The sequence below is a fragment of the Manis pentadactyla genome, chromosome 9, assembly GCF_030020395.1.
Source record: "Manis pentadactyla isolate mManPen7 chromosome 9, mManPen7.hap1, whole genome shotgun sequence".
NCBI classification, from domain to species: domain Eukaryota; kingdom Metazoa; phylum Chordata; class Mammalia; order Pholidota; family Manidae; genus Manis; species Manis pentadactyla.
The window spans coordinates 9,569,342-9,583,251 of record NC_080027.1 but is presented as its reverse complement, the minus strand read 5'-3'; the positions used below and the strand labels follow the sequence as shown (position 1 = coordinate 9,583,251).

General features: G+C 65.7%; 2 protein-coding genes across 4 annotated transcripts in view; one reads left to right on the top strand and one right to left on the bottom strand.

Moving 5' to 3' along the window:
* The window catches only part of LSP1 (lymphocyte specific protein 1), a 31,547-nt gene extending 20,897 nt beyond the window's left edge, over positions 1–10,650 (top strand). Inside the window, exons 2-11 of one of the 2 annotated variants that reach the window (XM_036875849.2) lie at positions 940–1,083; positions 2,284–2,427; positions 4,071–4,266; positions 4,623–4,715; positions 4,972–5,015; positions 5,184–5,265; positions 5,854–5,988; positions 6,307–6,384; positions 6,536–6,638; positions 10,248–10,650. In XM_036875849.2, coding sequence (XP_036731744.2) covers positions 940–1,083; positions 2,284–2,427; positions 4,071–4,266; positions 4,623–4,715; positions 4,972–5,015; positions 5,184–5,265; positions 5,854–5,988; positions 6,307–6,384; positions 6,536–6,625 — 1,006 coding nt within the window. In that variant the 3' untranslated portion in view covers positions 6,626–6,638; positions 10,248–10,650. Of the gene's footprint in view, positions 1–939; positions 1,084–1,172; positions 1,593–2,283; positions 2,428–4,070; positions 4,267–4,622; positions 4,716–4,971; positions 5,016–5,183; positions 5,266–5,853; positions 5,989–6,306; positions 6,385–6,535; positions 6,639–10,247 lie in introns of those variants that run through there. The other variant, XM_057506742.1, reaches the window with a different exon arrangement.
* On the bottom strand, positions 7,378–12,706 carry PRR33 (proline rich 33). Of its 2 annotated transcripts, none has more exons than XM_036875883.2 (2): positions 12,553–12,706; positions 7,378–9,308 (listed from the first exon to the last, which is right to left on the bottom strand). In XM_036875883.2, the coding sequence occupies exon 2, from the start codon at positions 9,297–9,299 to the stop codon at positions 7,971–7,973; it is 1,329 nt and encodes a 442-aa protein (XP_036731778.2). In that variant the 5' UTR covers positions 9,300–9,308; positions 12,553–12,706; the 3' UTR covers positions 7,378–7,970. The 2 variants fall into 2 exon arrangements, with proteins under 2 accessions (XP_036731778.2, XP_057362724.1); XM_057506741.1 differs by lacking the exon at positions 12,553–12,706 and adding an exon at positions 10,672–10,692.
* Between the last annotated feature and the right edge of the window lie 1,204 nt (positions 12,707–13,910).

The following is a 13,910-nucleotide window of genomic DNA, read 5'->3' as shown; positions in this document are numbered from 1 at the left end:
AGCCGGGCCCAAACTGGAGGCCCTGAAGGAGCGGGCCACAGGGTCAGGCAGTGGACACCACAGGAAGGGGCTGAGACCCCAGGCTGGGGCAGTAAGCCCTGTAGGAGGCTCCGTAGCCCCGGCCCTTGGCCAACCTTGTACAGTCCTGAGCGAGGGACCCTGAGAAGCCGTGGGCGTCGGTGTTTGCTGAGGGAGGAGACTGCCTGGTGTCCGGCTCTGCTCGGGGCCTCAGTTCCTGTCTTTGAAAGAGCCCAGAGGCCCCACGGAGGGCTCTGAGTAGGGTAGTGGTGGTGCTGGGCGAGCTGACCCTGTAGGGCTCCCCAGCTGTGGCATCAAACCCACGCTGGGGGCGGCCCTTTCTCTGGGCCCCGGGCCCTCTAGCAGGGCCACCTTCTCCACCACACTGTGCTCCTGGGGAGCAGGAAGGGGCACCCACTGGGGTGGTCAGGGTGAACGGCGGCTGCCTTGCTGGATCTGCCCCTGGCCTGGCCGGGCTGTGCCCGACTGGCCGAGGCTGTGGTCACCTGAGGCAGGTGGGCCTCGCAGTGCCAGCTGGTCATAGCCACCTGGAACAACCTTTTCCCATGCCCTCTGGGGCTGGGAAGTCCTGGCTCTAAGACCAGGGAGCCAGGCTGGTGGGAGGGGATGGAAGGGAGGGGATGGAAGGGAGGGTCTTACCGTGCCCTCTGGATCCTCCAGGCCTGCTGGACATGGGATCCCCTCCTTCACCAGGGGGCACGTGGATGTCCAGATGCCTACAGAGCCCTGGGACATCCCCCTGGGCCCAAGGGCACCTTCACGACCTCTGCTTTAAATATGAGGAAACAGAGGCCCAGAGGGGCAGGGCCTATCTGGGTCCCCTGCACTGGGCCCCAGCAAAGCCGCCTGGGCGGGAGAGGCAGGGTGCAGGCCACAGTGGGGCTCTCTGCTCACCCCCAGGCCCGCCACGCAGCGGAGTGTGGAAGACGAGGAGGAGGCCGCCCAGGGGCAGCACCGGCGGGAGAGGGACCAGCAGCTTCGGGCCTGGGACGAGGACGCGGATGCGGAGGGAGGCCACTCCCTGGAGGAGCCGGAGCAGAAGCTGTGAGCCGCTCCTGGGCGGAGGGGAGGGCTGGTGGTCTGGCCCTGGGCTGGGGGTCCCAGAGCGGGTGAAACCAAGGAGAGGCCTGGCAGAGGGCGGGGCCAGGGTGAGGGTCGCCGTGGCCCTGGGCTGACGGAGGCTGCCGGGCGCCTGGCAGGGGACTCGTGCAGCCGCCCCCGCCTGTCCCCCGGCCGGCCCCTCGGGGCTCTGCCTCAGGCTCTGGCTGCCCTGCGTGGCCCCGGCCCCTGCTTGGACGGCTCTGACCACAGCTGTGCGGCCCCGGCCCTGAGCCCCCCGCCCGAACTCCCTGCTGCTGGTGACTCATGGAGGACGCGTCCAACTTGGCGGCCTGCAGGCCTGCTCGCTTCCTCCCGGGGCCCAGGAGGCCGCTCCAGCCAGGCTGGCTGCTCTCTCCATGCTGCCTCCCTTCCTCCCAGGCCTGTTTTGTTCCATTCCCTCTGTGTCGGCGGCTCTGGAGGGTGGAGGCGGCAGGCACGGCCCCTCAGACCAGGTCCTCAGCCTCGGTGGTCGGGGCCTGGGGGACAGGCCGGGAGCCCAGCAGCGCCAGGATCGCAGGCCTGCAGTGGGGGGGCAGCTGCAGGGGTTCACACTGCTGCCCAGGAGGGGGCCAGGGGCTCCGCCAGGGCAGTGAGGGAGTCTTATCACCACACCCCGGGGCCCCAGGTTGATGGTGGAGGCACAGCCCAGCTCTTGGGGGTCCTGGTCTGCTGGGGGAGGCACACCCCAGTTCTGAGTGAGCCCTGGACTGATGTGAGAGGGGCAATCCTGCTCTTGGGGAGCTCTAGACTGATGGGGGGCACAGACCCACCCTTCTGAGTCCTCGACCATGGAGGAGGCACAGTCCAGCTCTTGAGGGCCCTAGACAGATGGGGAGGCCCAGCCCAGGCCTGACGGAGCCCTGGACCCACTGGGGATGTAGCCCTGTTCTTGGGGAGCCCTGGCTTGGTGGGCTAAGACACAAACTGGTGGCAGGCAGTTACGGACTATCGGGAAGACCCAATCCTGCCTCAGAGACTCCCCGACGGTGTGGGGACTCAGCCTCCCCGTGGGGTGCTGCCTCTGGCAGATACGGCTCCCACACCTGGAGCCCAGGGTCTGAGATGGGGCAGAGATCTGGATGGCAGCGCCACCCCCACACCGGATATTCAGGCCCCCCTGAGTGCCCCGTGCTGCTCTTTCAGCCTCAGCCTCAAGCCCTTGGAAGCCCCTGAAGTGGACGAGGACGAGGGTTTCAGCGACTGGTCCCAGAGGCCAGAGCAACGGCACCATGGGGCTGGGGAGACCTCGGACGGAGGGGAGCCCCCTCAGGGGCAGCAGGAGGACAGGCAAGTGGGGGCCAGAGCCTGGAGGGGGGCCGCCAAGCAGGGGGCTTCCCCAAGCTCCCAGCCTGCGCCTGCACCAGGCCCTCCACTCCCCTTCCCAGCCAGCCCCCCAAAGCACCCCCCTGGTCATGAGAGAGAGAAGGAAGGAAGTGACGCAGCCAGGCTGCCAGAGTGGGTGGGGAGGACACCTCCCCAGGGACCCTGGGCCCCACCCCGACTGGCTGCAGCCTGGGCTGCGCGTTGCCACATCTGCACACATCTGCGGCCGCCCTTCCTGCCCAGGGGCTGGCTGAGCTCCGTTCCCATGGAGGGGAGCAGGTATTTCCAGGTGTGCGCGCCTGTGAGCTGGCCATGGGGGACAAGTTTTCCAGATGTGCAGACGTGTTTGCTGTTCTGAACCCAAAGTGCCCCTGGGCCCAGAGATGGGGACCTGCTCACCCCAGTTCAGGGGTCTGAGCTGCTCTCAGTACCCTGCGGGCCATGCTCAAGGTCCCCCCACTGTGGTCAGGGTCCAGCTCTGCTCAGGAACTCCAAGCTTAGGGGTCAGGGTCCCTTGTGACCTTGAGTCTCCTCTGTCTGGGCCACCTCCTGGTCCCTTCAGGGCCCCTAAGCAGCCGTGAGCTCTAGCTGAGACTCCTCCTGTCCCTCAACCACCTATTTTCCATCCTAGAAGCAGGTTCCCACCCCCAGGCCAACTGTCTAACTGGGGCCCTAGCCCTGGCTTGGCCCTCCGCCCGCCCCTCTCCCTCCAGGCCTCCGTTTCCCCCACCCACTTTCGGGAGTCGGCGGGCACTCCCCGTTTCTGGGAGGAGGCTGGGGTCAGCAGGGGTGGCGTGTCCACTGGCGTTGGGGTCGAGCAGCCATGTGCTGCGCCTCTCCCCCCAGCCGCAGGCCATGGCCGCTCTCAACAGCAGGGGGCGCTTTGGCCCTTCGCTGGACCCTCCTGCCCGGCGGGCCTCCCCCCCACCCCCACGCCTGCGGGGCCCTGTAAGCCTCCGCTGAATGGGGCCTCTGTGAGCCGGCTGCTGGCTCAGACCCAGCCCACCTTGGGCACTGGGTCTGGGTCTCGGCTGGCACGATCACCAAGGGGCCTGGAATCATGGAAAGTGCAGAATTTCCCATCTCCTCCAGGACCAGTCCCGTTCCCACGCAGGGCCCCACTGCAGCCAGGAGGCGGCCCCTCTGCTCAGGGGTGTGGTCCTTGCTGGGACCCCTGCCCTGCCCTGTCCTTCAGCTGACTATGCCCTGAACCACCCACAGCCACCAGCCTGTCCTTCAGGCCCTCTGGTGCCCACACAAAGTGGCAGGAGCAGGCTGGCTGGGTGGACACAGACGAGCAGGGTGCTGGGCCGGGGCTTGTCCAGAGAGCCTGCGGACTAGGCCTGAGCTCCCTGCGAGGGCGGTCCTCTGTCAGGAGAGGCAGGCCCAGGGATGACGGGGCGGTGGGCACCCTTCACCAGAGGCCCCAGGGACAGGGCTGGCTCTGAGGTCCTTGGGCCCACTCGCCCAGAGAGGCTGGGGTCCCAGGATTCCTTGGCGCTCAGCTGGTGACCACTTTAGTCTTACAGATGGGGAGACTGAGGCTTGGGAGGGCCTGGAGCCAGCCAGTGACCCTCAACCCATTGCCTCCCTCCTTGTCCCCACAGGGCCTCCCCGCTCGCCTGTGGGGGCCAGGATGGCAGTGAGCAGGGCCCAGCTGGAGTGTGCCTGGAGGAGCTGCATTTGGGTCCCGGCTCAGAGCCCGAGGAGGGGCAGGGGACAGGAGGGCCGGAGCCTGAGGGCCCAGAGGGGGCTGTGCAGGGCAGTGCGGTGTCGGCAGAGGCTGAGGAGGCAGACGAACAGGTGAGGAGGTTCCCCTGGGGTCCAGGCACACTCTGATTCCTGCACTGGGTCTGTCTCTGCCTGCAGGTCTGGGCGCCTTGGGGGCTGGCCCAGAGGAAGCAAGCCCCGTCACCTCAGACTGGTCCCCACACCCTCAGAGGGGTGGTGACTCTGCACGATTGAGGGGCTCTGCCCTGTGCCCATCAGTCCCTGCTGAAGAGAATTTCAGAACCAGAGCATGTTGTGGTGGGGAGGCGGGGTGGGGGGAGGGAAGGTCCTAAGGTGCAGGGAGGGGAGGCGTTTGCTCCAACAGGCCCCGGGTGGGGCAGGAGGGACGGAAAGGGAGAGTGTGCCACGACCTCCATGCCCTCTTCCAGCCCCAGGACGGTCAGCAGCCCAGGATGCCCAGCCCTCTGGTCTTAGAGGGCACTGCCGGAGAGGGCTCGCCTCCCCTGAGCCCCAGCACCACGGTGGGTCAAACCCAGAGTCACCTTTCCTCTCCCCCGGAATCAAGGCCTAGTGACAGCCCCCAAGAGGCTACCACGTGTCAGCTCCAGGAATAGAAGCGGGTCCTGCCCTTTCTCTGCTGTTCCCCCAGCCCAGCATGCAGCAAATCCTTGAGAATGAATGCATGGGCAGCTGGACTGGGCACGGGGGCAGCTGGGGGGCCTGAGCGTGGGCCTTGCTCTGGCCTCGCACGCTCACGTCCCTGCCCACTCTCTACAGCTCGTCGATAGAACCGAGTCCCTGAACCGCTCCGTCAAGAAGAGGTATGTCTGACTGCTTTCCAAGCTGGCACCAGGGTTCTCCAAGAGGGGCTGAGGAGAGAGGGGCAAAGGGGCAGGGAGGGCCTGGGGCTGGAGAGAGCTCGGGTGGGGCTGAGAGGAGCCCGGATGCCAGAGGAGGGCCGTGGGGCGTGATGCTTCTCCTGTCTCCAGCAACAGCGTGAAGAAGTCCCAGCCCACCCTGCCCATCTCCAAGATCGACGAGCGGCTGGAGCAGTACACCCAGGCCATTGAGGTACGCTCAGGCCCTCTCCTGGTGCCGGTGCCCACACGCCTGCTCCCCATGTAGCCCGTGCTGCTCCATCCAGCCAACACGCATCCATCCAAACAACGCCGCCCATCAAAACAAACCCTTCCATGTGACCAACACTCCTGGACCCACCACCACCACTACATCCAAACAACAGCCCTACAACCAAAGTCCCTCCCTCCAACCTGCACCCCTCCTTCCAACCTACACTCCCGTCCCACCAACACCCCCATCCACCAGCACTCTGTCCGGCCAACGGTTCTCCCTCCAGCCAATGCACATCCATTCAGCCCATGGTCCTCCAGCCCTATTCCATGAACAGCATGATGCCACCCCCCTCTGTCGCATGTCCCCACCATGTCACCTTGCTGTCCTGAGGGACTATTCCACACGGAACGGAGGAACACAGATCTTTTTGAGTGCCTTGCTCAAGCCCCACACTGGAAAACACTCCTGGGGAACTAGAAGGGCAGAGGGGCCGTGATCCATGTGCGAGAGGGGTTCACACGGGCCTCTCTGATGCGTCCCGTGCGGGTGCACAGCAAAGCATTCCCGGCCCCGTCTCCTCTGCAGACTGCCGGCCGGACCCCCAGGCTAGTCCGCCAGCCCTCGGTCGAGCTGCCCAGCATGGCTGTGGCGAGCACCAAGAGCCGCTGGGAGACGGGAGAGGTGCAGGCTCAGTCTGCTGCCAAGGGCCCCTCCTGCAAGGTAGGACCCCCTTCTGGGGCACGGCTGGGCTCCTTTGGTAAGGCGGGGGTGAGGTCGTCCACTGTGGGTGGATGAGCCCTGGCACATCCTTGGGGCTGGGGGTCCCCAGGGTGGGCTCGGGCAGAAGCTGTGTGGAGAGGGCCGTTTGGCCTGTGAGGGTGGATGGGGCCACCTTCCCTTCCTTCCTCCTCCCCGGGGCTCTCAGACACGGAGGCAGGGGCGCGGGGCCTGCAGGCAGGAGAGAAGAGCCTAGAGCTTCAAGCTCCCCCAGGCCAGGGGCCTGTCTACACCTGTGGCCCGTCCTCCCTCTGTCCCCAGGATATTGTAGCTGGGGACATGAGCAAGAAAAGCCTCTGGGAGCAGAAAGGAAGCCCCAAGATTTCGTCAACAGTCAAGGTAGAGTCTAAATGTGCTGTTGCGGGGAGGGCAGATCCAGCAGGTGTGGGCAAAGGGGGCTGTCCTCAGTGCGTCGGGGAGGGCTTCCTGGAGGCAGCAGCATCTGCCTTCTGCTGCTCTCACCTTTGCTCTTGGTTTCCTTCCCCCACAGAGCACCCCCTCTGGGAAGAGGTACAAGTTTGTGGCCACTGGGCACGGGAAGTACGAGAAGGTGCCTGTGGACGATGGCTCGGCTCCCTAGGCCGCACCTCTTGGTAAGTCCAGGGCAGAGGCCAGAACATGACATGTCGTGTGTGCAATGTGCCATTCTGGGAACATGGCAGCATGGACAGAGCCTGCTTGTCCATGTTGCCAGTTGCAAGGGCCCAATGCCCAGTCTCAGAGCTGGCCAGAGCCCAGACTGCCCGTCTCCCAGCTCCCTGCAGATCCGTGCCTCACCCCCATCCCATCCTACACCACACTCAGAGAGGGGACATGCTGTCATTCTCCAAGAGGAGGTCACAACACGCAAATGCGGGGTGGGGGGCAGCAGTGAGCTGAGGGTGTGAAGGGGCCAGAACTCAGGTCGCACCCTGCTGTTCCCCCGGGGCCACTCCGGTCTCCACCACTTTCCCCATCGCTGCTGAAGAGTCAGCAAGGTGACACGTGCTGTGGTCCGACACACTTTTATTGGTGGCCTGGGTCCCAGGATCCGTTCACAGCACCCACGACATCCTAGGGTGGGGCAGCTGGCCCCCTGCAAACTGCTTCTTCGCTCCTGAGCCCTGTTCCCCCAGCTGTGGCTGGACGTTTCCCCAGGGACCTCTGTGCCCTTCCCCCAGTGCTGTGGGCTCCCTCAGAGCCCAGCTGCTTGCAGATGGAGCCCTAAAGCTGCAGGCAGCCTGGGGTCCCCTTCACTGCCTTTAGCCTCCTTACGCACTTAGCTGGGCTGTTCTCCCAGCCCCAGGACTGAGGACGCCCCTCCTTGTCCAGCGTCAGTCTGGCAGTCCCCTGAGGAGGGGGCCACAGAGCCTGGACCCAGGACCCGCCTGCCCCACCAAGCCTCAGGGCTCCCCACCCCGAGGCCCCAGGGGCTACGCCTGGCCCACCCTCCCCGCCTGCCACCCCTCGGGAGCACCAGGCTTCCTCAGAGCCCTGGGCAGGCCCTCCCTGCAGCACGCAGGCTGCAGTCAGGCCCCTCCCTGTACCTCCTTGCCCGGAGCCCATGCAGGGACCTAGGCCGGCGCTGCCACTCGCAGTCAGCCAGTCCAATCCCCTGCCTCACAGTGGCCTTGTGTACTTCCCTCCTCACCAAGTTTCCCCCCGCAAGGCCCCCTGCTCTACCTGTCATAGACCCCTCCACACCGCTGAAGCCCACCGCCTCCTTAACCCCACTTGCTCCCAGCCTCATCCCACTTCCCAGTGTAGTCCTTCATGCTCTCATCCACCCAACCTGCCCCTCCTGACCACCCAGCCACCCCCAGGCTCCCCTTGGCACCTGTCTGGCCCTGATGCCCTCCTCCATGGCTGCAGCTTCCCAGCCAGACCCCCACCCCTCCTCTGTCCAGCCCACAGTCCTGGGCCCTGGGGCCACCCTGGCCATTCATTCACCCTGGCCTCCAGCCAACCGCCGTCCTGTTGAAGTTCTTGGGCCCGGGGCTCAGCTCCAGGACGGAGGGGATCACGAGAGGGGCCCGGGCAGCCACCTCTTGCAGCTTCCGGGCATTGAAGCGAGGTCGGCACAGGAAGGGCAGGTGGCCGAGGCCAGCCAGGGTGGGCACCCTGTCCCGGGGCCCTGCTGGGCTGCCCCGAGCCTCGGCCACCGACATGCGGTACAGCACTGCGTCCCACATCCTAGAGGCCCGGGAGGCAGGGGGCGGTGGCAGCGGGCTGGTGTGGCCTGTCTCTTTCTGCCCTGTATGCTCCGGGCTATGTTCCGGCCCCAGGACTGGGGCCTCCTCCACTGGCTCCATCAGCTGGTTCCTCAGGCGAGTCCAGCCACTGAGCCGGGGCTTGGGTGCGGCTCTGAGGGCAGGGCACGGGTCGGAGCCTGAGGCGGGTGCTGGGGACCAGGCCCTGCATGGGCTGGAGACCTGCTCAACCTCAGCCACAGAGCCAACTGTGGGAGGCTGTTCCATCTGCTCAGCTTCATGGGCTGCAGAGGCCAGCCCGTAAGGCGAGGGTCCCGGCGAGCAGTAGGTGGGGGCGAGGGGCACCACGACCCGGGTACTGGCCTCCCTGGGCACTGAGGCCTGGGAGCTGGGGGGGTGTTTGGGCACAGGGGGCAACTCGGGCCAGGAGCTGGTGGCTTGGGTCCCAGCAGGCAGTGGGCGGATGTGGGCCACTGGGATCAGGGACTGGGCCCCAGGAGGGCACAGGGCTGTGTCTCTGTCCTGGTCACCAGGCCCATCCTCTGTGGCCATCTGATGGGGCTCAAGGGTCCCAGATGGTGGGGACGGCACCACCTGGATGTGTACCTGGCTGATGTGGGCACCCTCCACTGCAGGGGCCAAGACTGCGCTGGGGGACTGGGTGTGTTCTGGGGTTGGGGCTGCGAGCTGGGGCGCCATGGCCTTGAAGTGAGCAGCCAGGGTCCTGCGCTGGGTAAGGCTGAAGGAGAACGTGGATTTCTGCAGGGGTGAGGCCACGTGGTGGATGACAGGGGGGTGGGGGGAGCGGGGCAGCGAGGACCGCACGGGCGGGGCCTCGGCAGGGCGCGGGGCTGTGGTCTCCTGGTCATGGCTGGCCTCGCTCACAGGGGACAGGGAGGCCCGGAAAGCCCCTGGCGGGGCGGGAGGCCCACCCTTGGTCATCTTCCTCCGGGCCGCCTTCCTCAGGAGTCTCTGCAGATGCAGGTTATCTTTCCCTGGCTTGGGCAACAGGGGTGGTGGGGGGCCAGGTGGCCTCTGGGGGCCCCGGGCAGCCACAATGAGCATCGCTGCCACCTGAGGCAGGGAGGGACCGCCATCAGCCCAGGCGTCAGCCCTCCTCACCCTTGGCCCCCCTCACCAGAGGCCCAAGTCCTTGCTGGGTGATGGACGAGGGCTGGAACCTGGCTCCGGGCACTACTGTGTGCACAGTCTGGGCTGGGAGAGCTACGGCGAGCTCCAAGGGGGAGGCACGTGCTGGGCTGGCCACCCTCCGTGGCAGGAAGCGCCCGACCCGCAAGCGTGGGAGGGGTGCCATGCCATGCCAGCCTGAGCACAGGCGCCCCCATTGCAAGCCAGCTGTGAGGAGGGTGGCTGGAGGCTCCGGAAGCTGGGCTGCATCACCAGAGGTAGATTGGCTGCAGGGGGGGGCAGTTTTTGCTGAGCTGAGCTGAATGGGGTATTCCCGCAGACACCCTGGTTAGGGTGATCTCAGCCAAGCCGTCTGTCCTGCTTTCTGGGTGCCACACGCTTGCAAGGACACTTACAAATGGCATCCGGGCTAAGCCAGAGGCCAGCCGGTTAAGGGGAGGAAGGAGGCCTGGGGGCTGCCTCCCATGGGGGCTGCCTCAGTCAGAAGGGAGCAGATTTGCCCTGGAGGGACCTCCCTGGGGCTTACTCTTGGCTGCTGCCTGCCTCTGGGAGACCAGGACCTCAAGAACCACAGGACCCTACATCCAGCTCCAGGGGGCTGCCAGGCAAGTGGGTGAGCAGGCGGTGGGCAGCATCCCTCCACTTCTCGCCCCAAGCAGGGCCCTAGGCACTGGAGCTCGGGATCAGGAGCAGGCTCCCCAGGTGCAGGCAGACACTGAACTGTGTGGCTGGAGCAGGGGCCTGCTCCCCGTGTGGGGCGAGGGCGTGTGGGCAGGCCCAGGAGGCTGCAGGGGAAGGCGCGAGGGGGCAGGGCCGCGGCCCCTCAGACAGAGCCTGACATTCCCCCCGACGCCTGTGTTTCAGCTCTCCCGAGGCTGCAGGCATGCAGGCTGGTGACCCCCCCACGCGCCCCACCCACACTCCCAGGGGAGAGTCCGCCCACCAGATGCCCTGGCCCTGCCACCCGGCCCACCTGGCCGTCCTCCACCGCTCGCCACCACCACCGTGTCCTTGCTCCTGGACCCTCTTCCCGCGTCCTGCTCTCTGATCCCTGCCCTGCCAGGAAAGGGACTCTTGCTGACAGTGGCTGAAGGGACCACTCCCAGAGCGGCCAAGAGCTCCCAAGGAAGGCAGACACAGGGCACCTGCGGGGTCCCCCAGGTCAAGAGCCATGGACGCCTGCCCTGGACGCCCAGCCCTGCACTCCCCCTGCTCACGCTTGCCGCCCCTCTGTTCTGTGCAATAAAGCTCCCTATGTGGCCCCGTGTGCTGGCTCTCCGGTGCTCACCAACTGGGAGAAAGACAAGGAGCAGGGCCAGCCTGGGTGGAAAGGCCGCACTGGGATGGACCGCAGGCCTTTGGCCTCTGTCCTGTCCTGCGGTGGCCTTCCTCGGTGTTAGACGTTGGGGCCTGAGGGGTGTGGTGGCCTAAGTAAGTGCACATGTGGTGGGCAGGTTCTCGTCCTCTTCCTGAACATCTGGGATGCTTCCCCCTTGACTGGCCCTGTATAGACTTTACAGCACCTGAAAAAGTGTGCAAATCTGGGCTGTGCCCCTAGACTGTGCACTCCCTGGGGACAAGACCCACCTTGGGGTCATCTGCTATACCAGCGCCCAGGAGGTACTCAGTGAAAGGGGTGGTGGGTGGACAGATGGGTAGATGATAGGAGATGGGTGGGTGGGTGGGTGGATGGATGGTTGGGTAGGTGGGTGGATGGGTGGGTGGGTGGGTGGGTGGATGGATGGATGGATGGGTGGGTGGATGGATGGATGGATGGGTGGATGGGTGGGTGATGGAGGGAGGGAGGGAAGAAGTGAGTGTGAGATGGATGTGTGACTGGGTGGGTGGGTGAATGGACAAGTGTGTGATATGAGAGACAGGGTGGGGTGTCCTCCTGAGCCCCCTCCCCTCCCTGAGCCCACACTCAGGTCTGACATTGAGCTTTTCTGCCTTTGGCATTCGGGGAGGCCCTTCAAAAAGCAGGCCCCAGGGGCTCTGGTGCTCTAGGCCTGACTCGGTTCAAAACCTCATTTGCTCAAGTCCTTGCTGTCAAAATCTACCTTCCTCCAGAAGGAGAGAGAATGTAGAATGTGGGCAGCTGAGGAGTGCTGGAACTCAGCAAAGCCAACGGTCACCTCTTCCCACCCCTGGCACTCCTCTGAGACAGTGCCCAGGGCCAGGCTCTGCCACTGGGGAGTATCTCCCAGGGGACACGGTGCTCTCTGCCTTCCCACCCAGCTGGACGTGATACTAGCGGTGGGCAGTGGGCAGAGGCTGCCACAAGGCCCACGGCTGGCAGAGAGCTGGGCCCAAGAGATGAGAGGCAGGTGGGGGGCCCGAGCTGGGGAGGCAGCCAGCCTCACTGCCCCGACCCATGGTGCCCTGCCTGGTCTCAGGGGTGAGGACCCAGGGTCTGTCTACTCCGGGTGTTGCTGAGGTGTGGTGTCATACCCCTGGGGTCAGGGCCTGCTGACCACACAGGTCCAGAAGCTTGGAGGGGCTGCTGCCCAAGGGGAATCTGGCTTGTCACTGACTCTCCGCCATCTGTCCTTCCGGCCCGGGAGACCCCCGAGCCCCCAGATGCCCTGCTCCAGGCACAGAAAGCCAGTCCCCCATAGGAGGCAGAATGGACCAGGGACCTACAGCTCACCGAGCACCCAGGCTGGAAAAGGCTGTGTCAGCAGCTTCTATCTGGGGCCTGGCTGAGCCCAAGCCTGTGGGGCTGTGCCTACCGGAGCTCAGGTTGGCACCAACGCGGGCACCCAGGTCAGCTCGGGGCTCCCAGGAGAGGGTCAAGTTCCCCTGGGCTGCACCACCCCCAACTATGCCCATGAGGGGCCAGGACCCAGCCTGAGGGGACCCTGCCCTCCTCACCACCCTGGGGTCATCCGCATAGACAGCTGAAGCCAAGACACTCGGGGCACCCCTCCTCCCACAGCCCCTTCCCTATTTCCTGGCTTGGCCCAGAAAACCTGCCCTGCTGAGTCCAGGCCCAGGCCCTGCACAGCACATCTCAAACCCTTTCTGGGGGTTGATACAGTCCCACCCCCTATCTAGGCTGGGTCAGCCTGGCCCCGCCTCCTCCCTAGGTCCCCTGCTGCCCCCCTGCCCTGACCCCTCACCTCCCACCGCAGCCTGGCCAGGCCAGGTGGACCGGGGTGTGGATTACCTGCTGCAGGCCCTCGGCGGGCGGCGGCCCATCCAGCAGGGCCCGCTCGGTGTGTCCTGCCGCAGCACAGCCCGGTGCCCCGAGGGGAAGGTCGCTGATACCCAAAATAAAACCCACTCGTTCCCCTGACCTCGGTGCCTGTGCTCTGGCTGGCCCTCTATGGGAGGGCGCCTGCCAGAGGTGGACGCTGCCGACGGAGCAGCCACCCTCCTCTGCTGGCCGAGCAGGGCCACTGCAGGGCCCGGCGTGTCCAGCTGCAGATGCCGCCCCAGGGATGCCCTGGGCCTGGGCAAGGTGCTGCAGGGCACCGCAACCTGAGCGGGGCCCCCAGGGCAAGCCCCGGCACGGCTGCAAAAGAGGCCAAATGCCCCTAATGCTCCTAATGCACTGCCTGCATGTGTGCCCCTGAATGTGTATGTGTGTGTGGGGGGGATCCTCAGGTCTCTGTCGGTGGAGCAGGAGAAGCCAGCCTGAGAAGAGGAACAGCCCCCGTCCTGAGGGAGGAGCCGGGCAGGGTGGCCCCTGCAGCAGTCGGGGCCTTTTTTGGAAGTAGCTCTACAGATAACGCCACTGGATGGAAAGTCAGAGCTGGCCGAGAGTCAGGGCCGCATGAGGACTGTCTGAGGACCTGGACAGGTGGAGGGGAGGCGTCGGCTGGAGGAATTCGGGGTTCAGACAGAGGCCAGAGATCTCCCAGAGTTCCAGCCTTGGGGGCCTCCCACTGCTGGGGCTCCAGGGTGGGTGGGCAGCAGAGGGCCCTGTCCTGGAAGTCCTGGAGGCCAGAGGCCCAAGCTCTGCCTCCCCTGCTGCATGGCCGTGGTCAGTCTTGGTCCCTGTGGTTTCATCTCCAACTTGTAGGGTCTGGATGAGATGCCAAGAGAAGCCTTCCAGAAGCCTCTGAGACCCAGAGCAGGGCACAGAACTGGAGGGGCCGCGGCTGGGGCGTGCAGTCTCCCAAAGGTCCTCTGGACGTCCCGACCCTGAGCCGCTGCAGGGCTGGGGTCTCGCCTGAGCTGCCCCAGGGCTCGCCCTGTCCCAGGCATCCCATTGCTCCACAGGCTGTGCCATCCCTGCTCAGGCGGCTCCTCGCCCTGAGCCTGAGGGTCTGGAGGGAGGTGCCAGGCTGCTCTGGCCTCAGTCGGTGCCTTGGTTTCCCTAATCTGAAGAGCACGGCCACTGGAGCGCACGGCCTTCCTGGTTAGCATGGGGACTGTCCTAGGCCTGGGCGAGTTGTCTGCTGGTTGGAGAGTGCCACCTGGAGTCCCAAGGAAAAAAAGGCAGTGGGCACACAGTGGTGCCCACTGGGAGTGGCCCACTGGCTGGGCACCTAATGGGAGCCCCCATGCCACGGCAGAGGT

What these genes read in the sequence shown, in the direction of transcription:
- PRR33 (XM_036875883.2), bottom strand. Translation starts at nt 9,299, where the DNA reads ATGCTCATTGTGGCTGCCCGGGGCCCCCAGAGGCCACCTGGCCCCCCA.